Consider the following 26,631-nt stretch of genomic DNA (forward strand, 5'->3'; position numbering starts at 1 on the left):
TCCTATTCCTGCAAGCTTTGGTAGAGTCGCGAAATTCTTGCTCTTGCCATTTTGTGGCTACGGTGCCGTTTTTGATCTCACCGTTGCGTGGCTATGGAGCCAAGACGCCAACATCGTGCCAAGCCTCTGCAGCTACTATGAACAGACATTAGCCCCAAACCTCTTCACATCCATGGATACGAGCTGCCAAGGGTAGCTTCACTCCCCTTCACATCCTTGGAGACCTTGCCCATCTCAATACACAGTGATTAAAACTTAGTTACAGAGACAAGACATAGTGTGTGTGAGTAGGAAATTATGAGTATTCTTTTATTCCTGAACATATTAGGTACCAAAGGCTGCCAAAACACATGAATACCCTTCGCAATTCCATTTAGTAGCTGAGCAGATGCTTGGGACTTGGGGTACACAACTACAGGGGTGGAGTCCGTTCGGTCCGGGTGCCTAAAGGTTATCTCGTTCATCGGGTCGGGTTGGTCGGACTTCGAAACTCCCGTCCATTCGTGCTCTCGGGCTAAATGAGTAGGTTATTTTAAAATTGTAGTGTTGATAACCCGTCGATCCCCATCAAACCTTTTGGGTATCATGCATCGGGCGGTCGGGTCTAGGGTTTTCAATACGTAGTGTATGAGTAGGAACTTATGAGTACTCCTTTATTCCTGCACATATTAGGTAATGGATGATGGTTATGAGTAACAAAGGCTACCCAAACACTGTCCCTCACATGAGGAGAGGCTTGGGACAATAAAGATATTATACTAGATGATCAACAATAAAGTGATAGTATTCACACAAAAATTGCTTTTAGGCCCATCTCTCTCTTGCAAATACACTATTAAACTATCAGTCTCTTGATATAGAAATCTTCATCGACCCGATTACTTAGAATCTCTCTCGTGGTGCAAGCTTAGATTCTGTAAATCTTATCTAATGGTTGTAATTGATAAGGAAGGATACCACTTCTAGTGCAAAGGCATCAGTACTGCAGACTCATACCACTACCTGCTTGACGTCATTTGTAAAATTTCCCTCGGTAATTCATGAAGTACATCACAAATTCATAGATTTAGATTTCCATGTGAATGGAACTTGGTACCTCCAGCATGTGGAGTGGGTGTCCATCCACTAAGCCAAATGGTGGTGGACGATTCTCAAAGCTTTCACTCCCCTCACCTACAATACCTAATATAAGAAGCATCTGCAGTTCACAGTCATGACATGTTCATCTAATACTGAGGAGAGAGGCGAAAGCCAGCACGCGTACTGTCGTAAAGAGTCCTTGTTCCCCTTTAAGTGGAGATGGTCAAAAGCTGGTCAACCTACCCAAGCTGGCCAATATATCGGGTGCTCTGGAAGACGGAAGTTTAAATCTTTTGATCTCCTCCCTCTTTGAGCTAAGTTTTGTGATGAGAATTTAGCCAGAAGAGTGTCTCATAAATTTATTGAAGGCATCACTAAAGGAACCTTGCTATCGCTTGCTACCCTGCTCAAGCTTCTTATTGTTTCTTTCATCTCTTCAAGGTTTGAGTGAGAAAAATCACCCACTGTGAATTTCTCTACCTTTCCTTTGATTTCAATAAAACTATGCCCTGGTTCTTTCTTTACTCCACTGCATTTTAACTTCTTCCTTGCCTCTGCAACACCCTCCCATTTCTCATCGATTGCGTACAAGTTTGATAGCAAAACATAAGGTGAACTAGTAATTGGTTGGAGCATACTAAACCGAGAAGCCACCCATTCCCCAACTACGACGTCCCCATGCAATCTACATGCAGAAAGCAAACTCCCAAGCACAACCAAATTGTTCTCAAATTGATATTTTTCTACATAAAATTTAGCTTCCTCCGTTATTCCAGCTCTGCCTAACAGATCAATAAGACAAGAGACATGCTCTGTCTTAGGATCAATTCCATAAATCTCTTTCATAGCATTGAAGTAATCTCGACCCTCATCCACAAATCCTGCATGATTACAAGCTACCAACAATCCAATAAATGTAACGGAATCGGGCTTTACTCCCATTCCTTTCATTTGCTCAAACATATCTAGTGCACGTCTTCCTTGCCCATGATTTCCAAATGCGGCTATTATTGTATTCCACGTAACGAGATTTTTATGCACCATTCGGTAAAACACGGAATGTGAATATCTAATGTTACCACATTTTGCATACATATTCACAAGTGCATTACTAACTCCAACATCCAAATCAAGCCGCCTAGTTCTTATAATATGAGCATGTATTTGGCCACCATGATGGATCGAAGCAAGACCTGCACATGCACCAAGAGCACTAGCCAATGTAAAATCATCAATTGCTACTACTTCAATCCCTTCCTCTCTTATCATATGTCGAAAATATTTTATACTCTTGGGATGATCTTCGCAATGAGAACAAGCAGTGATTATTGTGTTCCAAGAAATAACATCTTTCACTTGAATTGAATCAAAAGCCTTCTCGGCCTCTTGAATAGAGTCACACTTGAAATACATAGTTAAAATTACATTACCAATGAATGCGGTAACATCAATCCCGAGCTTGATTGCTTGGCAATGGAATTCAATACCTCTAAGAAGATCTTTAGTGTCAGTACAAATCCCAAATACACCAACAAACGTAAAAGGGTCGGGAAGTACACCTCGTTTACGCATTTTTTGGAAAATTTTCAAACCACTTTCCGGTTGAAAGTTTTCCGCGAAACCCATGATCATTGCATTATAAGAGACAACAGAATCTACTATTAGTTCAGAGTTGCTGCTAGAAAAGATGGAGAAAGCATCGTTACATTGACGACAATTCATGTACAACGAGATAAGTGAATTAGAAACGAATGAGATAGAATTGTAACCAGATTTTAATGAATGGGCATGAATTTGTTGGCCTTGTTTCAACCCAAAAAGAGAAGAACAAGCACTAATAACACTAGAGTATATGAATTCATTCGGTGGGTCGTCGTCGTCATCGGGGAAGATCATCATTTTGGAGAATAAGTTGAGTGCCATTAAGTGTTTCCCTGACTGGTAGCAACCAGAAATGATGGCTGACCATGTAACAAGATTCCTCTTAGGAATTTCATCGAACACTTTTAGTGCTTCATGAATGTACCCACATTTGGAATAGACATTGATGAGGTGGTTGGAGAGAAAAACATCAGATTGAGATCCTGCCTTGATAATGATAGCTTGGAGGGATTTTCCATGACTTAATGATTTAGTTTTTGAGCATTGATGAAGTAGATAACCCAAATTCTGCAACATCATTTCCTTAAAAACCCCATTTTTTCTCCAAAAGATACTCCATTTTTACTCTCCCAGTGTAATTTTTTTGACATACAATATGTTTATTAACGGTCACTAAGACGTGCCCCAATCATAAGAATTTTTTTTCTCGACAAAGAAAAAACATCACAAGAATTTTCTAGATTACAAATAGAGAGCATATCATTCTCTTAGCTTATATAGTTAGGAACTCGACAAGGTTGAAGTATATAATCACAACTAAAATATACATTTTGTTTGCTTTCGTGCTGACATAAGAATCGTGCTCTTAAAGTGGGAAAACAATAATTTCTCTACAGTATTTTCTAAATAATGTATCTTCTTCTCTGTTTGATTTAAAACAAAAACAATAACAATAACAATTCAAATTTGCTACTACAAAAAGATTGCTTCATTTAATCTTTGATGCAGGCGCATCCCAAACGGCCCCACAAGGCCACACGAACATGTCCTAGTCGGCCAAAGATTAGCAGTTAATAAGAGTCCTAATTTAAGTATGATTCATAATGAATCTAGGTTTAGGAAGTTTTATTATTTTTAGTGTTTCTATTATTTAGGAAAGTCCAGTTTGTGTCTATCTAGGAAAGTCTAGTAATCTATAAAAGGGAGTCCAGTCTTTGTTTATGACAGATTGAAGAGAAAACCAAATCAAAGTTTATAGTTTATTAAGTTTATTCAGTTATTTTACCGTTCTTCGTTTACTTTATTTATCGTTTTTATATTTCCGCTGCGTCTACATCATGTGGTATTCAGAGCCACCAAAGTTTTTGGATAATGATTCTGGAAATTTTTTTCCAGACCTGTTAAATCCGTATCGATCGTATTCTATTCGTCAAGATGATTATATTCAATCAGATTATACTCATCAAGGGATAACGAATCGATGTTCATGTGCATCATGTGTGTATGAGAATAAGAATTCGTGCGATTATCATTGGAATCCGGGAGAAACCGTACGAGAAAACTCATGGCAACCTCCATCCTCTTATTATCCTACAAACACCGAACCACCACCATCACCACCACCTCCGTACTCTTATACACCACCACCGTACTCTTATACTCCACCTACGTACTCTAATCATTCACCACCACCGAATTCACCACCGTATTCATCATCACCGTCACCGTCACCACCCCCACCATTGTCTTATACAACTTCACATCCATATTACTCTTACACACCACCTCCGTCCTCGTATACACCACTACCGTACTCACCACCATATTCACCATCACCTCCATCTTCTTATACACCACCTCCGTACTCTTATTTACCATCACCTCCATCTTCTTATACACCACCACCGCCACCACAAACGACGTCTGTCGAAACGGTTCAATCACTACTATCCGATTTAGCTAAGATTCAAGATATGTGTGACGACCTCAGAACATTAATACGTCAACCATATTCTTCGTCGATTTTATCTTTCAATCATGAAGAAGAAAAAGAAGAATACAAAGAAGTGGAAGAAGTTGATCATGAAGAAGTTGAAGAGGGAGATTGTGAAAAAGATGATTCCAACTACAAAGAAATAATAGAAGAAGATGATACCAATAAAGGCGTTCACTTTGAACATAACAAAATTCTTTCGAATTTGGTGGAAGAAAAAGTTATCAGTGGCTTAGTTACTTTTCGGGATTCAAGCGACAACGTAATCAAGTCCAAAATATTACCCTTAGTCAACGTTTCTTTGCCCTTAGGAAATTCTTATGCTAAGGCATACTTGGGTAAATCCCAGAAAGATGCTCCAAAGTATTGGCTTAATTTTTTGCCAGTTCCACCATGTATACTTTCAAGGGAAGTGAATATGACACCATAGAAGTTGGGCAAGGAAATTTGAGGCTAATTTATAACTACTATGAAGAAAAACGTACTCACTATGTTCATAACAGAAGCTCGGTCACAACACCCTTGAATCAATCGTACAGTTTTTATTCTGGATCATCGTCTAAAGAAGGCATTCCTTTGCTCAGTGAAGACTATGATTTTTCTCTCGACGAAGAAATTCTTTACTTTGTTTGGGATCCAGGAGCCTTCACAGTTTCACAAACTCGAACTTCGGCTTCTTGCGTTTCTCCTTTTGGAAATATCTTTCAAGGATCAGATTTATGGGTTACGTTAATGGGTAATCCATCAAATAGAGGTTATCTTCAGCAACCATCTTTTGTTATGATACAAGATCTACAACCACATATTGTTCCTGGTGAGAAGATAAAAACTTTCGGGCTTAATTATGATGGGTTTAGTTTTTGTGTTGCTAGTATGTGTCAATTATATCTTATAGATACAAGAAAGCGAATGACTCTGGTATTGGGGAGGATTCATGGTATTGATAAACCAAATTCTATTGAAGTTTTCAAATTGATGGGACTGATCATTCACGTCTCTAATGTGTTCGATAAGGAATTTCTTAGAAATATTCATGCGATAGGTAATTTTGCTACAATACCTTCTAGAAAAAGCAGAGCTTATGTCAAACATATAAATTTTGGAACTATGTGGGCTCGGAATGCAACTAAATTTCCACGTGATTATCGAGTTCGGGTTTATAAAATTCACGAAGATGAACGTGGGAAGGTAGTTTTTGAGTATCATATTAACGCTACATGTTTCCAGATCGATATCTTAATCGCACTTGGTTATGCTTCTACGAGTTTCTTCTACGGGTTTGAAGATAGTCGACACCTTGTTCAGTTATTTCAGGTGGTTATGAAACGAAACAAGGTGGTTTTCATATTGGAATTGAAGACGACATTCATTGTTGTTTTCCCAATAAAGAAGGTCGTATTTGTGAATTCTTTCCTGAAACTCAAAGATGACGGTCGATGTCGCAATTTGTTGGATATTTCTTCACTATTGTTGATTTTGCGAATCTTGGCGCGTCAAAGGGTCCGGATTCTAGTGGGTTCACTAGTCCATCATTGTCTTCTACGTATTTCCAAGAAATTTCGTGAAAAGTGGGCATTACGGATCGGTATGGCAAAACTCATCGTATGCGGGTGCATCAAATTGTTTTCTTCATCGAAAAGGTTCGGGACGAACCTTCTGGGGAAAGGGGAGCTGATGCAGGCGCATCCCAAACGGCCCCACAAGGCCACACGAACATGTCCTAGTCGGCCAAAGATTAGCAGTTAATAAGAGTCCTAATTTAAGTATGATTCATAATGAATCTAGGTTTAGAAAGTTTTATTATTTTTAGTGTTTCTACTATTTAGGAAAGTCCAGTTTGTGTCTATCTAGGAAAGTCTAGTAATCTATAAAAGGGAGTCCAGTCTTTGTTTATGACAGATTGAAGAGAAAACCAAATCAAAGTTTATAATTTATTAAGTTTATTCAGTTATTTTACCGTTCTTCGTTTACTTTATTTATCGTTTTTATATTTCCGCTGCGTCTACATCAATCTTTCATCCTCAATTTACAACCTCTCTATTACACTATTCTTTATATTTTCACATTGAAGTTTTTAATTTTAAATCTTATTCATTTCAATTTAACTTTTCTTTCTGACTTAATGGTAAGACTAGGTGAAGTAATCTCTTCATGGCGGCCATACACGGTCTCCAATTTCATTTTCTAAAGCGAACCATTTTTTTTTTGAACAAAGCGAACCATTTTAAACTCAAAGATGTAGAAAGTTCTCATTGTATTTCTGTTTTTCAAATTTAACTTTTATGTTTTTTTGGATTGGACTCCAACATTCATTATATTGGTTGAAACATCATGATTATAATATGCAATACATCATGAATTTTGATGAACACCATGACCGCCAATTACGACATCTCGAGCCCTAAAAGTCGTATAGGGTCATTACTAGGTAACTAGGGGACTGAAAATCCATCTATTTTTATCTCTACTTTATTTATTACTTAAATTAAATACAATTTTTCTTGATTATAAACCACTTCCACATATCCGATCTCAAAACCTTATAAGCTTAAGAGGGAGTGTCTAACGAATGCACCAATTTTTGGTGTATAATTGTTATGACTTGATAGCAAGTATCTTTTTGTTTGTGCTTTGATTTAATTGGATTTTTGTTTCGGGTCGGACCCTTGTTCTGCTTATCAATTCAAACCCTACCCAAGTTTGCCAAATACCTGAATGGCTAAACGTCCAGCCCGACCCGATAAGCAGCATTAAACGTCGGCGGGATCAGTACCGGTCCGATTCCTTATCAGAAAGCGAAGAAAAAGAAATTAACTTGTCTCTCTCTCTCTCTAAGATCTGATTTAAAACCCTAGATTTTCATTATTTGCTCACTCTTTCTCTCTCCCAATCGCCAAGTTATTATTTTCTTCATTATTTGCTCTTTCTCTCTCTAATGGCTTCAGCAATGGTAGATGACACCAGCTTTGAAGACGATCAGTTAGCATCAATGTCTTCCGATGACATTGTTAGAGCTTCTCGACTTCTCGATACTGAGATTCGAATCTTAAAGGTTTGATTTTGTTAAATTTTTTTACTTTCGCTATACATGTATGTGTTGTTATATTAGTGAAATAATTAGGGTTTTGATTTTTTGTGATTTTGAAGGAAGAGTTACAAAGAACTAATCTGGAGTTTGAATCTTTCAAAGACAAGATAAAAGAGAACCAAGAAAAGATCAAGCTCAATAAACAACTTCCTTACTTAGTTGGAAACATCGTTGAGGTGATTCAATTTAATATATAGATATTGTTGCTTGCTTATTGTCTAAATTTATTTGTTATTGGAATTGTGGGTCGATCTCAGCTGACAAGTTTGATGGGTTCGAATGACTTTATTCCCAGTTCTTGGGTTTGGGTGTGGATGCTAGTTCTAGGGTTTGGGCATCTAAAGTCAACCTGATTTACTTTTCTTTTTCCCCATTTGGATCGCTAAGCATGTAAAGGACCAAAATTTAGTTGATAGAGAAACTTGACATATACGGGTGAAATCGTCACAATCAACTTTTCTAGTGGTGGCTTCAGAATGTTATTTCATACTTAGGGGTGCGAATTCGTTATTTGAGGCTGACATGCTAATGTGAATATGGTTTGTGTCTGTTGGTTTGGCGTAGATTGTTTACCTAATGAATGATAAATCTAATGGGTATATTTTTCATGAATCTAGATTTTAGAGATGAACCCAGAAGACGAGGCTGAGGAAGATGGTGCTAATGTTGATCTTGACTCGCAAAGGAAAGGAAAATGTGTTGTATTGAAAACATCCACACGACAGGTAAGTGATTTCATTCATAACCTTTTCTATTATAGATTTTGAAAATTAGTAGTTTGCTGTGACGGCTGTTAATACACTGTGAAGTAATTATCCCAACTTTTTTCTTTGTGGGTGACTGGGTGTAGCTGTGTAGCTCTAGCATGATATTAAGTTTGAATTTTGTTGTTGCAAGTATTACTCGTTATTATGAATGAAGTAGCTTTTACATTCTTTGCTTAGTTTCTGTTTGAAATTGAGTGATATTTATGCATGAATTTTGATGATAATAACTAAACCTCTCAATATAACTTATTGCGATACTTCGTATGCATATTCCTATGCCGATTGGTAGCTGCGGTAGTCATAGTCTTTCTACTTTCCCCGTGTAATTAGATCCAACCTGTGTTCGCAGTACGCCACTGTTACATGTTCGTGGGTTTATTGTTGTGTAAATAAAGCCTTCGGCACATGCCTTTTGTGAGAGTTGGGTGGTTCTGGGTTTCGGTGTTCAATATGAATTTTATGACAGTGCTCACTGCCAATACCTTCACCCTTCAACGTCTGTGTTACTTCTATTAGTGTATATCAGTTGTTTGGAGTTTCATTAGCGTATTTTTTAGTGGTTGTCATTTATTTTGGTATTGACGTACTGCTATTAAATTGCAGACAATCTTTCTACCTGTTATTGGACTTGTTGACCCTGACAAGCTAAAGCCCGGGGATTTGGTTGGTGTAAATAAGGATAGTTATCTTATCTTAGATACCCTTCCATCAGAATATGATTCACGTGTGAAGGCAATGGAAGTTGATGAAAAGCCCACCGAGGATTACAATGACATTGGGGGGCTGGAGAAACAGGTAAGCCATGCTTCTGACAAGGGGTCCTGGGTCACTGGTCGGAATATTGTGCAATTACTCTAGATAATAATACTGGATATCTTCTTTTGCACAGATCCAAGAACTTGTCGAGGCTATTGTGTTGCCTATGACTCACAAAGAAAGGTTTCAGAAGTTGGGGGTTCGCCCTCCGAAAGGAGTACTATTATATGGACCTCCAGGAACTGGAAAAACATTGATGGCTCGGGCTTGTGCAGCACAAACTAATGCCACCTTTCTAAAGCTAGCAGGCCCTCAACTCGTTCAGGTTTTGTTTTCAGCCCTTCACGAGTTTGATTACCATCTTTCTTTCATAGTATACAGTAAAACAAATTCAATAGGAAACAGTAAGAAAATAAACAGATCTGGATAAAAATCACTCTTCATGGAATTTCCCTGTGTTGATGCTGCTTACTTATTTTAGTGCCTAGTATTGCCCAACCCTCGCTAACTACACAAACTGTCAGAACTCAGAAGAGCCAGAAGAAACTGAATCATATTCTTTGAAATAGAAAAATGTGGTCACGAGATATTATATATGTCCGATATGAAATTTGTTTTTCCCTTCTAGGATAGAATTTGGAAACCTAGCTGTTCTGTTTTAATTATTGACTTGGTATTTGATTCAGATGTTCATTGGTGATGGAGCGAAGCTTGTCCGTGACGCTTTTCTGCTTGCTAAGGAGAAATCTCCCTGCATTATTTTTATTGATGAAATTGATGCTATTGGCACAAAAAGATTTGACAGGTATACTATTTTACCACCTGTAATTTGCTTGGTGATCCCCAAACGATTCAGAATAGGCTCCCCACTTTCATCAATTTATGTCACTTTGTTGTTTTTGTGTTCTTGGAATCGTGGTATCATTGCGTAAATAATTTCCTTGCCATGTCGCTGCAGTGAAGTGAGTGGAGACAGGGAAGTGCAAAGAACTATGTTGGAACTATTAAATCAACTTGACGGTTTTAGTAGTGATGACCGGATAAAAGTAAGTTATATTCCTTCAGAAGAATTGATGTATTCAATCTAGTCATCTTCAATAATCCCGGTTTAGAGCATGAAAAAACCTCACCTCGGGTGTATTTAGTTTTCATCTTTCTTTTCCCCCGCCGTTACGGACTAGTTAAGACAATATAATTCTCGGTTCTTCCAGGTAATAGCAGCAACAAATCGAGCTGATATCTTGGATCCTGCTCTGATGCGATCAGGTCGTTTGGATCGAAAGATCGAATTTCCACATCCTACTGAAGAAGCCAGGGCTCGAATATTGCAGGTGCTTTAAATTGTAAAACGTGACTCATATTATTCTTCTCTTTCGGTCCTAAAACAGTTCATTTATTATGTGTTCTTGTATTATAATTGCAGATTCACTCCAGAAAAATGAATGTAAACCCAGACGTGAACTTTGAGGAGCTAGCTCGATCTACTGATGATTTCAATGGGGCACAGCTGAAAGCTGTTTGTGTTGAGGCTGGCATGTTGGCTCTCCGGCGAGATGCTACTGAGGTATCTATTCTTCATATCCATCCTTAAATATCCAGTGTCTTCACCAGTTGGGCTTTTTTTTTTAGGTTACGAAATAGTAGGGGGTTTTAATGAAGGAAGTTTGTGCTTAATTTCAGGTGATACACGAAGACTTCAATGAAGGAATCATCCAAGTCCAGGCTAAGAAGAAAGCAAGTTTGAACTACTATGCATAAATTCAAGCTCTTTCCCAAAAATTATTGTGTTCTCTATGTCAGAAGGATAACATCATCACTGCGTTTACTCAGTTTTGCTTTTGACTAATTAAGAATTTGTTCGCGTCCTGGTATGATGTTTTATCAAAGTTTGTATTCAACCTTTCATCTGTTTGGCAAAGAAGTACCTTTATGCCTGAAATCCAGTTTCTTCAACTCTTTGTCGATCTTTTTTAAGTTCTCTACTATTCTGCTTTGTGATGATTATTTAATGTACTTGTCTTGGTGAGGCAAGAAACATAACCGATCTATTATTTAGATACTAGGGATGCTTTTATCCCTCAGTACTCAAAATTTGTCCTCACACATTTTCATCTATTGTTTTCTAATGGAAGTTTGATGGTAGAAATCTTAAGTGAAGATAAATTTTGAGAAGTCTAATCGAAGCCCTTGAGAAGCACAGTATATTCTAAAATGATATCCTCCCCCATCATCTCTCATTTCAAACAATTAATCATACAAACTTAGAACTTGTGCTCCACACAAGCCACTTCTTCCACTATGAATTCTCTCATAGCTTTGAATTCGCCTTTCTTCTCAAATCTCAACACCAAATGATATGGCAAACTTCAACATGGACTCTACATCATTCTTTGTCAACCAATGAGGTAAAACATTTTCACAGAAGGAGATTGAAGGCTGAAGTAGAGTGTTGATAATCATTTAACTACCTTAGCTTCTATTCCATTCCAATCAAAACAACATAACCCAAGTTGGTTTTACAAGAAATTCGAATCAAAACCTCAAAACTATTAACTTTTAACTAGGAAAAAAAGTAAATACCAAAATATTCTTGTCTAACAAACTTCGAACCGCTAAAAGACCAAGTACCTCAAAATGATCCTTACTTGCTTTACCTTGAGATAGATAAAACACAACAAATAACTTAAACCCTGAAACCTCGGCTGTTTCTTTTTCCTCTAGCCTTCTCGAACTTCCTTCCCTTCGAACGCACATATGGTTTCGAGTGGCTGTGTGGCACACCAGGAGCCCTTCCAAAGTGCTTCACTGCTTCACGCGAGTTCTTTGGACCTCTGAGAAGTACCTACAAAACCAGGAAAACCCAAGAAAACGATACGTTATTATTAGACTTGAAGTCCTCTTTTAATTTCATTAATTTCTGAAATCTTAACATAATTGCCAACTATAGATAAGTAAATTAGATATCACAATCATGCTATCGGCTTCTAGCTTCATAGAGGAAAATGCAAATAGGTTGACTAACGAAACCCGAATCCACATTACCCGATTAATCACAAACTAAAATCGAATTTGCTTAAATAAATATGGATACAACACCTGAACTTCGGCAGGGTCATTACCCATTTTCACTAAACAAATGAAAGATCATATTCAAATTGCAAAAAGGTTTGTGTGAGTAACCAATATACCTAGCATAAATTTTGTCATTCACGCCACGATAATGAGAATATCCATAGTAACGTTCTAACTCTAGTAGGTTTTCTTTTCACATTAATCACTAGCTATGGCTAACCAAATAACACATCATAAAGAAAATGAGTAACTACATCACCCATGATTTAGAAAAGTCGTACCCTATATTAGGGGTGAGCTAAAAGCGGCCAAACCACCGAACAGATCGAAGTATATGAATGCTAGGAATAACAATCTATCCAATGGTAAAAAAACCCATTTTTGAGCTAAAAGCGGCAGAACCACCTAAGCGGTCGAAGTATATGAATGCTAGGAACTACAATCTACCCAATAGTATAGTAACCCATTTCGAGCATTCATTTCTTCATTTATGCATATCAAACAACCAGAATCAAAATGAGATAAACAAGAAACCTAATTTCTTACCGTGTTTTGGCCAAGAGGAGCCCTAAGAGCGAGCTGATCAAAAGTTAAGCATTCTCCACCAGCCTTTTCAATTCTAGCTCTTGCAGTCTCAGTAAACCTCAAAGCTGCCACCTTTATAGCTGGAACTTCATAAACCCTAGTATCATCAGTAATAGTTCCAACAAGCACAGCAATCTTCCCTTCCTAAAAAGACCAAACCAACACCAATAACTCATAAACCCTAGCCTTAGTAACCCTAGTCTCTTCAAATCTAGAGAAAGAAAATCACAGAGAAATGAAAAAAATGAAGTACCTTTCCCTTGGTGTAAGAAATCAACCTAGATAGAGACAATGGTGCTTTGTGAACCTTGCTCATGAATAATCTCTTCAATATCACAGCATTGAACTTGCTTTCAGTTCTCCTCACCAAAAACCTATAAAGCTGGTTATAAATCGAATCGTATGAGATAAAGGGTTTATACAGATCGATAGATTAAGAGAAAGAGAGAGATTAGGGTTCTAACCTTAACAAGAAGTTTGAGGTAAATATCATCTGATTTAGGAGCAGTTCTTTTGGTTTTCTTGCTCTTTCCTCCTGCAACTAGATCAATACCCTAACAACCCATAACAGAAATCAGCATCAACAGAGAGATGTAAATTGAAATATAGAGAGAGAAAGTAGAGAGAGAGAGAGAGAGAGGGTAGGATACCATTTTTGCTGTTGCTGTTGATTTTGGTGCTCTGCCTTACCTGCCTGCCGCAAAATGCCCTAGATGAAGATGATAGTGGTAGAGAAGAAAGAGAACCCTTTTATTCTTCCTTCTTATTAGAGAGAGAGAGAGAACTTTCTCTTTAGGGTTTTGAATGGGCCTTTCATGGGCCGTACGTAGTAAGATCCATGGTCTTAATTGGCCTTTCTTTTTCTTAGTGTTTTAATTGGCCCTGTGATGGGCTGTATGTAGTAAGATCCATGGTCTTAATTGGGCTTTACATGCCTAAAAGTAAAGCCCACCATATGGGCTAATCGTGAAATTATCAACTACTGAAGGGTGACGGATAGCATCTTACTGACGGTTAGTTCTCTTAGGGTTTCGGTAATCAACTAACGGAAGGTCTAGAACCCAAACAATGTAATTCTCCAGCGACAAGATTCCAGTCAAATTTGGGGAAGAAATTGTGCTTGTGTATAATATCGTAGTGTGTATAGTAATTACATATATCCCATGGGGTTTGTATAATCTATGTTGGTGCATATAAAATTTCTCTTCCCCTACTCTTAGATGCCCATTGGGTTAAAGAGTTGACTATTATTGCTATTCCGAGGAGTGCCTGCAGAATTTCTCAACTATTATTATCCTTCTTGCCCATGTACAATTCAAATTTAGAAAATTTGGGGCAAAACTTTCCTCACACATGAGGATAAAGAATAAAATGTTGAAAGTATAGGTCTCTATCTATCAAAACTACTGAAATTTCCACTAGACGATGTAATTGTAGTGGGTAATTCAACATCTACAAAAACTAGTCTATATGACTATCATTACTTATCAAAACGGAGGTGAAGGCGTGTAGCTTTAAGTGGTATTTACACGTGTTTTATATTTTACGGGTTATGGTCCAAGTACCTCTTTCGACAAGTTAGGTTGGGTTTGTCCAAATCTATATGAATAACAAACTTATTATAAACAAAAACTTTCAAAATCTTAAATACTTGCCTACCTCAGTCTAGTTAAAAGCTCTCTCTTATCTAGTCATGGAATAAAAAGAAGTGGTCTCATATTCTTTCTTTGCTCAATACATATCTCACATGCAAATTTTTCTAGGGTTTCTAACATTATATCACATGCCATGCTTTGTCCAATAAGACTGAAGTTTTGAATAATTCTTTGCCAAACCATATAGTACTAAATTCTAATTTAAAGAACTTAAGGTACTATTCCTTGACTTTCATTTGTCTTGTGAAAAACGTGGGTACTTTTTAACTAAACGTGTAGTTTTTTGTCTATTGAACTTGTAGTTGAATAAATATGATCCATCAATATCATGATTTTTATCAATAACAGTCCTAATGACGAAAAAGTCTAGTGTCGTTTTTTACATAAATGTTAAGGTGAGTTGTTTTTATTCCTCGTATCATGTTGTCTCTTGGTCAATGTCTGAGTAATCATTGATGCCGTTGCGAAGAGTGAATAATGCTATATATGTGGTATACGAGATGATAATCTAACGAGCAAACCAAAATAGTGATTTATACTCTTAAAAAAACGTGAGAAGCAAAATAGTGGGATGTTGTTCTTTTTCGTGAGATAAGAAATTCTATATATATTTTCGGTGGTAGAAAGAAAATTCCCTAAATTTGTCAACTTGGTGATTTTGTCCTAGATTTGATCGTTTATAGATTTGGGTTGTTGGGTGTTAATCTCTAAACAATGCAATAAACACTAACAAAATTTAAATGGAATAATGACATTAATATTGAGATAATTTTGTCAAACATAAAACATTAATAGTAGATAGATGGAGATATTTAACATTAGTGGAAGGATCTTGCAGGATAAGCACTTCTATATTAGGTCTTTATTTGATATAGAATATTTTTTCTTGTGATAAGATTAAATTTCTAGTATTGGTTTTTCATTTCGAAATGAACCCTTCCGAATAATAAAATTAAATAATAAACCATTAGTGTATAATAAAATATTTGTAATTTACAATATTCACAACTATTTTGTTTACTATAAAGTAAACAAGCTCATCATAAACAAACAGCATGTGCATGACAATTTGCTCATTTCAATATTTCATGCAACCTAGCTACCATGCACATATTCTTATAGTTTTAATAGACAATACCTAGACTATAGTACTTGGTGGACCAATATATATACTCTTTTATCTTAGCACATTCCTAACAAAACCTAACAAATTAATGTGATGATCGGTCAAGACGTACACTCTCCTACATGTTTATACCATTAAGCAAAATGACCGAACAATTTCTACTGAGTCTACATAAAATTTACGTAGTCTTGTGTTCAAAATGAGTCAGACCATATTGTATCACATTAAATGTAGTCTGATGCAAAATTGTATGACGAGAAACATGCATATCCAAATAATTCTAATTTGACTTCAACTAGGAATCTTGTATAAAAATTTAGTACATTGTTATCGATTTATCAGAAAATGTAAGTAATTATATATATTTAAAGTACGAATGGATCAACATAAACCAATCGAGCTAGCATAGAATTGGGCCCAATAAAAGTGTTGTTATAAGTTGGGCAGACAATGTAATGGAGTAGAAGAGTGACTAATCCGATAAACCCTAAAAGTATGGCACCAAGAGGGAAGTCATATACCCCTCAATGAAGAAGAACCATGTGATGTACGAGGTGTTTGTTCCTTCACCACCTAACAATCCTCCCATGGAAAAACTCTTACCTTTTCTATGATTCCCTTGCATGTCTATTCCCCATTGGTGACCTTCCTAATATGTTGGCAGAACTAATCTTGGTCAGAGTAATGAGACTTTTCAAGTGGACTCGTAGAGACTTAACCAGAAACAAACAAAAACAAAATCTTGTACTTTTAGGGTAAGCAGAGGACCTAGGGTGAAAGATGAAGTTATCGTGCCTAGGGTGACTATAGAAGAATTGTGGTATACAATGCTGAGGTCTTTTGAGTGGTCTTGTGGAGTCTTAAGTAGAAACAAACTCTTGTACGTAACAACTTTGGACTTGGGTGACAAAAAACAACGATAATATTAATTACTAGAACTTGGATCATTAAAAACGATATAAGAGTCTGAGAAAATGTATAAAGTAGTCGGTAATTAAGCTTGGGACCTATATATAGGGGAGGTAGAGGAAGTTATGCCTAGGATGACTAAAGAGTAATAGTGGTATACAATGGTGGAAATGGAGCAAAGTGTAATGTTAGGATGACAAGACATGAGAAGTGAAGGTTGTGGTGGGCAAACTTTGTTCCACCACTAAACCCACCAAATTCAGATTTGTACTAATATTGTTTGTAGATAGTGTTAAGTACAACTTTAACTGAATTCCCAGTAGGTCCCCTTTCCTCCCACATTGCAAAATATCTCTCTAACTTTCTATACATGAGCTATCTAGATGACTAGATCCTATCTTAAGTTTGGAGTTTATGGGCTTGGGCTTAAGCCTGGGCTTGGATTTAGGACCAGTGAGCCTTGTACTAGTTCGTAACGAGCAACACTTTGCAGAAAAGTTTTATGGGCTTCTCCACTAAGTAGTCTTCCATGGCCCACATAAGATGGCCCAAAATCTATTTTATCGAGATTCCCAAAGATCAAAACAACGAGAATATATGGAGATTTGATTCAAGGAACAATATAAACCAAATCGAAAGCACTTTTATTAATATCTCCTTTAAATGTTTCATATCTTTACAAATTTTCGACGAAGACTAGTTCACTATCGAAGTGATCATATAATGTGGGCCGCTATCGGATCAATGGTGGTTACTCGACGGGGCCACTAGAAAACTAATAATCTTGTATGTATCATGAATATAGGATATCAATCAAAATTCTAGGGTTGGACCATTGCTTGAATTGTGAGGGTGAAGTTTTTATATAAGTTTCATTTTCATATGTGAATTATTGTTATGATGGGTATATATCAAAAGGATTTTGGAGAAATTAAACAAAAACCCTAGCAAGTAAGAAGTAAGAAGATATATTTGCATGGTTTTGTGAAACTTTTTCATGTGACTTTTTTGATGCATCTCTTTCTCATGTGACTTACACATCTTCTTGCACATGTTAGGTTGGAGCCATCACCTGTTCTCCCCATCATAAACTGCAGTTCATAAAATTGATGTTTTTCTTTTTGAGTTACGGAACGCCGGAAGCCCGGAACCATAGGATTGGTCCAATTGTAACATATACTTTATGTCTTTATATTTATTCATTTTTGACGATGATACCTTTTTTATATTTAAAATAACTGCTACACAATTTTTTCAAAATGCTTTGCGTCTGATAGAGATGAATCACATGAAGTTCAGTGGAGGTAGATTTTCACATGATATAGTTGGACATGAAACGTCACATTGAAAATCTAAAATAGGTTAACTTAGAGTCTGATGTTTGAGCTCGCAAAGGATTGTGACAGTCCTGCAACGCTCACGACAGTTTCCAGAGTTTGGGCTATAGGTGCACACTCAAGCTTAGTAAGTTTGGGAGGGGGCTCGCCGAAACTTTGCCAAAAACAAAACCCTATACCTATTTGAGGTGATAAAAACGGAGACAATATCGGCAACTGCTAAAGCATGGGCCACCACAAGTGGTATCAAAGCCGACAACAACTCTTCGATGAAGGGTGGAGGGGGGGGGGGGGGGGGGGGGCTTACGAGAGTGTTTAGAGTCCAGACTATAAGTGTAAGCTTAAGTTTTGTAAGTATCGAGGCCTTCTAGCTCGTGGAACCTCCACCAAGAACAAAACCTCGTACCTTTGTGAAGTGGTAAAAGAGGTGAAAATATCAACAACTGCTAAGAGTTCGGGCTTTACTTGTTTGAGCTCATGCTCATTGAATCAATTTTTTCAAAAACAGTAAGATTGTTTGTCCAATAGAAAGTCATATAATATCACTCAAGTAAAGTGAGTTTTAGTTCTCATTAATTGTAGTCCATCTTTTACTTTGCTTACCACTTGACCACTATAAACTATAAAGATCATTCATCCCTCTCCTAACCTCCTTAGTAACATAGGAGACAAACACACATCTCTCTCTCAGTCTCTCTCTCTCTCTCTCTCTCTCTCTCTCTCTCTCTCTCTCTCTCTCTCTCTAGTTTCTATCTCTACAAGAGAATCCTTCTTCTACTCAAGAACAAAAGGACACTGTTAATAAAGCTCTGATCAAAATTCTTTCAAAAACAAGAAGAAAAACTCACAATTATGCTTGCAGATCATATTCAAAAGCACCCCACAATGCCAGAGGTACATCCAAAACTTCTTTTTTTGTCTCTCTAGTACAATACTTTCCACTCCAAACAACACTGCCATACTAACAAACAAATATGTTTTTCAAGTACTAACTTTACCTATATAATATATATATATATATATATATATATATATATATATATATATATATATATATATATATATATATATACATGTATGTATGTATAATGTGTATAGGTGGTAGAAGAATTGAAGAGAATAAAGGATATAGCCTTTCCAATAGCTGCCATGAGCTTAGTGACATACCTGAAAGGAATCATCTCTGTTGTCTGCATGGGAAGGTTAGGCCGACTTGACCTAGCCGGTGGTGCTTTAGCGATCGGGTTCACCAACATAACCGGCTATTCCGTTCTTGCTGGTCTAGCTATGGGGATGGATCCTGTCTGCAGTCAAGCTTTCGGTTCTCGAAATCTTCCATTGGTTTCTATCACAGTACAAAGAACAATACTCATGTTACTATTTGCTTCAATCCCTATAGCTTTATTATGGCTTAACCTTGAACATATAATGCTTATACTTCATCAAGATCCTGATATAACACGGGTAGCGAGTATCTATTGTCGTTATACACTACCCGATCTTATCGCCAATAGCCTTATTCAACCTCTAAGGATTTACCTAAGAAGTAAAGGAACACCATGGCCACTCTTTTGGTGTACTTTGTTTGGGGTTCTTATACACCTTCCTGTCACCATCTTCTTGACCTTCAATCTTAAACTCGGAGTCCCCGGAGTTGCTATCTCTACCTTTCTAACCAACTACAACACTCTCTTTTTACTTTTAGGTTACATATACTTTTACACTTACCGAACTATCTCCCCCGATAACGAAAATCAGAACAACGGACAAGCTGTTCTATGTACATCTATATCACCATTACTATCATCGTCTTCACCTCTCTTATCTCCTACTATTGTTTCTAGTAGCTTAGTAAGTGAAGAATGGTGGGTTTTGCTTAGACTAGCTCTATCGAGTTGTCTAGGTGTTTGTCTTGAATGGTGGTGGTATGAGTTCATGACACTACTTGCCGGGTATATTAATCCTCCTCACATTTCTCTAGCAGCATCAGCAATTGTCATTCAAACTACTGCACTCATGTATACATTACCGACTTCTCTTAGCGCTTCTGTTTCAACTAGGGTTGGTAACGAACTCGGTGCTGGTAGACCTAGAAAGGCACGTATAGCAACCATGGTAGCAATAGTACTAGCTATTTTAGTATCCATACTAGGTGTCTTATGGACTACCTTAGGAAGAGTTTCATGGGGAAGGGTATTCACTCAAGATAATGAAGTTCTTGAATTAACCATGGTTGTTCTACCAATTATCGGACTATGCGAACTCGCTAATTGCCCACAAACAACTGGTTGTGGAGTCCTTCGAGGGACGGCTAGGCCCAGTGTCGGGGCCGGTATTAACCTATACTCTTTCTACTTGGTGGGTACTCCAGTTGCTATATTTTTGGCCTTTGTTATGAAACTAGGGTTTGTGGGACTTTGTTATGGGCTTTTAGCTGCTCAAATGGTCTGTGCTTTCTCTATCTTAACAGTAATTTTCAAGACAGATTGGGAGAAAGAGTCATTGAAGGCCAAAGACTTGGTGGGCATGACCTAAAATGAACATCTAAAGTACATAAGATCCAAAAACCCTAATAAGATCCAAAAACCCTAATAAACACTAATCTAGCCTTTTTAGTTTATGATAGAAAAAGTGGAGGCCCATCAATAAAAGATGTAAAAAAATATATATTTTTTGCTAATTTAGTCAATTAATTATTAAAAAGAAAAAGGAAACCCCACTAATGTACAGAGACTTTATGTAAATTTTAATTTTATTTCTCTTATATATATAGGTAGGTTATCTTCATCTACCATTAATATTTGTATGCAAGTTTAGAGAGACAAGGAGTATCTTTAAGTGTATGTATATGGAATTACGTGTATAGAAGGAACATATCTATATCTTATTCATCTTCTTTTTTTTTTTACTATACTTTATGTTTTTTTCGGACCGATATTATTTGAGAAACACGTGGTTCTCATTGTTGATCGGGTCCACTTCAAGGTTTTCACCATACCACAAAAAAAAAGTAAAGAGTAAGTGCAAGTTGGGATCTTCCCTATACGTATGTTATATCTATGGATGAAAGAATATAATGTAGAATCGTATCTTTCTTCGCTTTTGATACCACACAAAAACAGAAAAAGAAAATGAAATAATCGGTCCACCCGTTTCATGATAATACGAAGATATACAAGTAATGATATTCGTATGGGTCTCAAACACCCACCCCTTTGTCTTCCCCAAAACTAATAAATCTTGCATCAATACGTACTTACCCTAACTAGTAATAGAGACAAAATAACCACTCTCACTTTTCTTTCTCTCTACCTTTTAAAAAGTTAAAAAAAAATATAGATGCATGAGTATAATTTTATATGGCTCATATTCTCAATTCTCTACCTTCTTCTTCTTCTTCTTCTTAATTATCGTCTTCTCTTCACGAATCGTGGAGGGTTTTGGGCCCTAAATCTTATACGATATTAACAAAATTTTCCTGCGACTGGATACCCTTTATTCTTTAAAGCTGCGGACATCGTGGGCAGCCTGCCCACTATGAGAATTGCAGATAGCGAAATCAAATGTCCCCATCTTTTATTAAACCTCAACTAGGCTAGCACCGGCCTAAGTTGGAACAATAGGTGTCTCAGAAACCTCCATGGAGGGTTATTAATTGATGGGCCACCATCAACTATTACAAACTCCCCTAACCAGTCCCTTAGTTTTACTAGTACACTGAGTCACTGACTCGTCGACCTCATACAATTTTGAGGTTCCCGTCAAGGGTGATTCTGATAAGGACATCATTCGACTCGAACAGTAAGAACTAGCGCACATACGGTGCAGAAGCCCAACTCTAGTATGTAAACTGTAAAGTCATTCTACACATATAAACTTGATTTTTCGAACCATTTTCATGTAGAAGTAAACCAATTCAATGGCTTTATAGACTTCGTAAGTATAACTATATACGCAGAAAAAACACATGATTACTAGAAATAATTCAAGCTAAAGAAGCTAGGAAATGCTTACTTACCATGAAACCGCTCTTTGCCTTTGATCTTTAGACAACCATCCTCTGCCATGTTTAACATTAGTGAAAATCGAAAGAGAGGTCAAATATCTACAAGTGAAGAGGAAATCAAAGGAAAGAAGGAAGCTCGTGTTTCAAAGAAAGTTAACTTAGATGCTGATCATGAATCAATGATGACATATCTATCATTTCCAATAGATCGAGTCGACGAATCTATTAGTAATTTGAGTTACTAAACTTGATGTCTCTCTAGTGGTCTACGGTTTTTCTCGTGAATATTATGTTCTATTACAAGCAAATTCACAACCTAATCGAAAATATTGTACTGCGTGTTGGTTTTACGGATCACCTGCTATCAGGTTTTCATGTCACAAACACCGTTAAAAAGTTCCACCGTTTCTAACAAGTAGAGCAATTGATCAGCAGTCAAACAACATATCACATTAAAAGTTCAGTAAGAGCTGAAATATACAGATTAAACTTAAGCATTATACATACAGGAGCTACCTATAAGATATGAACATAAATTCACCAGGATCGTAGTCGATGTCGTCTCCTTTGCCACGACTTACCTCCATTAGCCAGACTTGAACAGTAAGATTGCTCTCTGATCCAAGTAGAAGTGGACAAAATGATGTGTCTTGTGAGTCATGTACGAACCTGTAAGAATGAAATGAGTGTAACTTAAACTGCCGTATAATATATGGAAAGCTATACTTAATGAACTTTAATGTGATGCTCAAATGTTAAGAAAGATGAACGTGAAACTTGCAACAAGTGAATACAGACACAGTTTTGCGTTAGAAAACCCTCTTTTTACCGTTTGCTATTTCTTCTCTTTTACTTACCACAAAGGGACAAACGTCTTTCTCAACACAGAATTCTGGTTACTTTACGATTTACATTACAGTAAGACGAGCTAATATAATTTTTCGTATGATATGTATATATAATATGGAGAAGATGATAGTAGGGTGATCTATTGGTTTTTTCTTGGAAGTAGTTTTGTTCCCGCCTTTCCAAATACACCATATGTTCGTAAGGGGGATAAGATCACGCAGCTGCCTACTTCTCTTTAGTGTCTTGATCTTCGTCCATTGAGCAAGAAGCATATTTCCCGCCAGACACCACGCACAATTTGATTCTTCAAGAAATAGATATGTACCTTGAAGGCCTCCTTGCAATGGATAACAAGATGAGAAACCGATTCGAGATCCCATTTACATAAGGCGCACCGGTTAGCAAAAGTGAAACTTCTTTTGCTCAGGAAATCAATAGTGGGGATTCTATTGATAGCTGCCGCCCACACTGTGAAATTCGTCATCCCACGACACTGGTTGGGCACATAATACATAGAATATATTGTATACAGCTTACAGACCTTGATTGAAGTTTCAACGTTTACTAAGTTGTGACTTGCAAATACTGCGGCTACTTCTCTACCTTGATTTATCCATCATCGTGTTATTAGGTGAACTCACTAACTCAAAAGGTATTCTCAAGCAGAGAGCTAAAGTAACTAACTATGTCCATTTCTCATGAGTATAGATCTGGGATTCCTTATTTCTATTTGTACAAGTACTGAAGGAAAGGTATCTATCTGACCTATATAAATAGAAAAAAGAATATGAGCCAATCTCAAAGTGGTACAAGACAACATAAAACTGTGAAGTCATTTTGTGCAAAGAAATTTTTAGCAATGGTACATCCTCATCCAAAGTAATAAATAGAGAAAGAGTCAAGTGGCAATACTCGAAAAATAACCAACCAATCTTTTGATTATTATGAGTCGTAAAAAAAATGTTATAAGTACACATACGCACACAAAAGAAAAAGGAACATACAAAAATTTAGAAGGTGGTCAACTACATAAAATCAACGGGAGTCAATTGAGTTCGTATAACCACACGACACATGCAAATCAAAGTAGCAGAATCATGGTTACTCCAATGGATGCAGAAGAGAAAAGTTGGACCAGACAATGAGGCACTGAGGGTAACTACAAAGAAATCTATGGAGAACTTGACTACCAACAGAACTAGAGCGGATAGAAGGAGCCATTTAAGATAATTGCTACCATAGACAAATAATTCGTTTAATGAAACATGTGCAAGTTCAATATGATAAAAATTAAAATGAGTAAATAAGTTTGACTATTCAATAACTTATATAAGTATAACAATTTTCGTATTCTTACATCACAAGTAAGGTCATCTCACCACACTTGAAGAGCCTGCATTTCATCAGCAACTGTGTGAAGCCCCAAGCGTTAGCAATTATCGATAATGTACCTGCTTTAGACACCTCCGATCCAATCCCACGGGTACGGGGTTTTGTTCTGGGCAAAGGCTCCACGACCCCACCCAAAAGGCCTCGACACATACCAAGGTTGAGCATTCAAATATTCAACGTTGTGGTGGTCCCACATTGCTCGCGAGACTGTCTGAAGTCTGGGTTATAGGCGAATGCTTAACGTGGAGGCTTTTGGGTGGGCTCGGTGGAGGCTTTTGGGTGGGCTCGTGGAGGCTTTTGGGTAGGCTCGTGGAGGCTTCGCTAGGAACAACACCTCGTACCTATGAGTTTGGGCAAGAGGTGTCTAAAGCGGACGATACCGGTAACTGCTAAGGCTTGGGGCGTCACAAAGCTCAGGCGAAAACCTGTCGAAATTTTGCGTGGACGGCCGAATTTTGCCCAATCCATCAAGAGAGAAAATTTGAAGGAATTCAGCTCGTTTAAATCACATTTGGGCCGGAATTCGTCCAAGTATTTCAGGCATCCTAACTTTTCTGTTTCATTAGTGAATTTCTACAGTTTTTTGTTGGAAAGTTTGTACTTAGCAATTACAAAAAGTATTTTGAATTTGAGATGCCTATATTCCTTATTTCAGCAAGAGAAATTCAATTTCAGTTCAATATTGTATTTATGGATAGAAATCAATCACACTAGCAATATAAACATCAACAAGAACTGAACCAAATTAAACGAAAAGGAAGAAAACGAATTTCAAGATCTGATCAAGAAACAGAAGAAGTTACCGTAATTTCGACCAACGATTCAATGCCAAGTAGGTCCATGCTTCTTATCAAACTCTTTCTTCATATACCCACCTATGTTTCTCAATCGCCTGAAAGATTTCATTTCAAACTTATCAAATCAGATTTTAGTTTCCAAATATAGATCAGATTTTTCAAATCATACAACCAAAACCCTAAAAAATCAATAAGATGAAAGCGAGATGTGAAAAAAACTAACAGTGAGAGTAGAATCGCTTGCTTCTTTTTGAAGATCTTCCTTCTATCGGCACTCTTGATGATGATGACGATGATGACTTTCTTTGACGACGACTTTGTCTCGTCGGAGGAAGGTTTAGTGAACGGAAGTACGGCTCCGGTTCTCCTGATAATGGTCCGCCATTTTCTCTCTCTAAGCTTTTACTCTCTTAATTTCTCTCTCTAGAACCGGAGTTATGAATCAAGTTCTTGGTTAGTGAAGAACACTTTACTGTGATGAGAGAAGGCGGTAAAATTATGAGGGGTTGGGCAAAAGGCCCAATCCTTGACCCAAAATAAGAAGCAGGTCCACTGCAGGAAAAGAATAAGGGGCAGGTCCAATGGTCAGGAGGTGGGGGTGGAATTTCCGAAACACCCTTCTTCTTTTCGAAATTTACGAAACGACCATCGAAAAATTTCCAGGAAACTCTCAAATTTCTGAGAAATAATCTGACACGCCTCCCATCATACAGTGTACTTTCCATAAATTTACAAAATTGCCACCGAAAAATTCCCGGGAAATGCGAAAATTTTTGAAAAATAGTCTGACGCATCTGACATTAAACCTTGTACTGTCCACGAATTTACAGAATTGCCATTACAAAATTTACCAACTTGCCATTTTCGTTATTTTTTCCAGATTTATTTCTTATTTCTTTTTTATTTTCTCCCACACATATTTATCTCTCCAATCTTTTTAAATTTTTCTCTCCAATCTCAACAAATTTCGTTCTTTTTTCCAGATTTATTTCTTATCTCTTTCCAATCTCAACAAATTTCTTCATTTTTGGTAGTTTTTCTTGAATTTGTACAAGGAAATTTTCTTGTGTATCGGGAATTATTTAGTGTACTGGCCATTTTTTGGATTTGTACTATACATTTTTGTACCGGGAATTTTCTTGTGTACCGGGAATTGTTCTGTGTGCTGGCCATTTGGTTATGTACTAGACATTTTTGTAATGAGAATTTTCTTGTCTACCGGGAATTGCTCTGTGTACTCGCCATTCGGCTATGTACTAGACATTTTTGTACTGAAAATTTTCTTGTGCACCAGAAATTGTTCCGTGTACTGGCCATTTGGTTGAATACTGGACACTTTTAAACTGAGAATTTTCTTCTGTACCGGGAATGTTTCTGTGCACTGACCATTTGGTTATGTACTTTGATGTTTTTAGAGATGAAGAAGATAAAATGTGAAACAAATAAGAATGATGAAGAAGAAAAATAAAAACATAAAACTTTTAGAGAGAGAAACACAGGAAACATTGATGTTTTTAGAGATTGAAAGAGATGAAGAAGATAAAATGTGAAGCAAAATAAGAATGATGAACATAAAAAAATAAGAACATAAAACTTTTAGAGAGAGAAAGAACAGAA

At 37.0% G+C, this 26,631-nt stretch overlaps 4 protein-coding genes and 1 long non-coding RNA gene across 6 annotated transcripts; 2 read left to right on the top strand and 3 right to left on the bottom strand.

Moving 5' to 3' along the window:
• Positions 1-628: 628 nt before the first annotated feature.
• On the bottom strand, positions 629-6,742 carry LOC147554940 (pentatricopeptide repeat-containing protein At2g33680-like). Its single transcript, XM_086660167.1, has 2 exons — positions 6,706-6,742; positions 629-3,572 (listed from the first exon to the last, which is right to left on the bottom strand). The coding sequence occupies exon 2, from the start codon at positions 3,259-3,261 to the stop codon at positions 1,432-1,434; it is 1,830 nt and encodes a 609-aa protein (XP_086516293.1). The 5' UTR covers positions 3,262-3,572; positions 6,706-6,742; the 3' UTR covers positions 629-1,431.
• Positions 6,743-7,246: 504 nt separating this feature from the next.
• On the top strand, positions 7,247-11,225 carry LOC147554941 (26S proteasome regulatory subunit 6A homolog). Its single transcript, XM_086660168.1, has 10 exons — positions 7,247-7,727; positions 7,823-7,939; positions 8,381-8,488; positions 9,134-9,325; positions 9,420-9,611; positions 9,973-10,091; positions 10,245-10,332; positions 10,498-10,617; positions 10,710-10,850; positions 10,967-11,225. Exons 1-10 carry the CDS (start codon positions 7,611-7,613, stop codon positions 11,042-11,044), a joined length of 1,272 nt encoding a protein of 423 aa, XP_086516294.1. The 5' UTR covers positions 7,247-7,610; the 3' UTR covers positions 11,045-11,225.
• Positions 11,226-11,739: 514 nt separating this feature from the next.
• Positions 11,740-13,789, bottom strand: LOC147554942 (large ribosomal subunit protein eL18y). The gene is made up of 5 exons (XM_086660169.1): positions 13,594-13,789; positions 13,408-13,497; positions 13,197-13,325; positions 12,905-13,087; positions 11,740-12,128 (listed from the first exon to the last, which is right to left on the bottom strand). Exons 1-5 carry the CDS (start codon positions 13,594-13,596, stop codon positions 11,970-11,972), a joined length of 564 nt encoding a protein of 187 aa, XP_086516295.1. The 5' UTR covers positions 13,597-13,789; the 3' UTR covers positions 11,740-11,969.
• A 4,479-nt stretch (positions 13,790-18,268) lies between these two features.
• Positions 18,269-20,855, top strand: LOC147554943 (MATE efflux family protein). The gene is made up of 2 exons (XM_086663324.1): positions 18,269-18,864; positions 19,069-20,855. Exons 1-2 carry the CDS (start codon positions 18,823-18,825, stop codon positions 20,503-20,505), a joined length of 1,479 nt encoding a protein of 492 aa, XP_086519450.1. The 5' UTR covers positions 18,269-18,822; the 3' UTR covers positions 20,506-20,855.
• Positions 19,176-25,526, bottom strand: LOC147554944 (uncharacterized). 2 transcript variants are annotated; one of them, XR_015234944.1, is made up of 5 exons: positions 25,238-25,526; positions 25,021-25,109; positions 22,493-22,645; positions 21,989-22,030; positions 19,176-19,315 (listed from the first exon to the last, which is right to left on the bottom strand). It is a non-coding gene; the product is annotated as an uncharacterized LOC147554944 (long non-coding RNA). The 2 variants fall into 2 exon arrangements; XR_015234943.1 differs by lacking the exons at positions 19,176-19,315; positions 21,989-22,030 and having other exon boundaries at positions 22,401-22,645.
• Positions 25,527-26,631: the final 1,105 nt, after the last annotated feature.

Source organism: Eschscholzia californica, unplaced genomic scaffold, assembly GCF_041429995.1.
Source record: "Eschscholzia californica isolate CP2 unplaced genomic scaffold, dmEscCali1.0.p SCAF_2, whole genome shotgun sequence".
Classification (NCBI taxonomy): domain Eukaryota; kingdom Viridiplantae; phylum Streptophyta; class Magnoliopsida; order Ranunculales; family Papaveraceae; genus Eschscholzia; species Eschscholzia californica.

Bases quoted from the DNA above. Each gene is read 5' to 3' on its own strand.
- LOC147554940 (XM_086660167.1), bottom strand. From the start codon at position 3,261: ATGATGTTGCAGAATTTGGGTTATCTACTTCATCAATGCTCAAAAACT.
- LOC147554941 (XM_086660168.1), top strand. From the start codon at position 7,611: ATGGCTTCAGCAATGGTAGATGACACCAGCTTTGAAGACGATCAGTTA. The intron at 8,489-9,133 runs GTAAGTGATTTC...ATTAAATTGCAG, and splicing joins TGAAAACATCCACACGACAG to ACAATCTTTCTACCTGTTAT. The intron at 10,333-10,497 runs GTAAGTTATATT...CGGTTCTTCCAG, and splicing joins GTAGTGATGACCGGATAAAA to GTAATAGCAGCAACAAATCG.
- LOC147554942 (XM_086660169.1), bottom strand. The intron at 13,326-13,407 runs GTTAGAACCCTA...ATTTATAACCAG, and splicing joins ACCTCAAACTTCTTGTTAAG to CTTTATAGGTTTTTGGTGAG. The intron at 12,129-12,904 runs GTAAGAAATTAG...CTGGTTTTGTAG, and splicing joins CTCCTCTTGGCCAAAACACG to GTACTTCTCAGAGGTCCAAA.
- LOC147554943 (XM_086663324.1), top strand. From the start codon at position 18,823: ATGCTTGCAGATCATATTCAAAAGCACCCCACAATGCCAGAG. The intron at 18,865-19,068 runs GTACATCCAAAA...TAATGTGTATAG, and splicing joins AGCACCCCACAATGCCAGAG to GTGGTAGAAGAATTGAAGAG.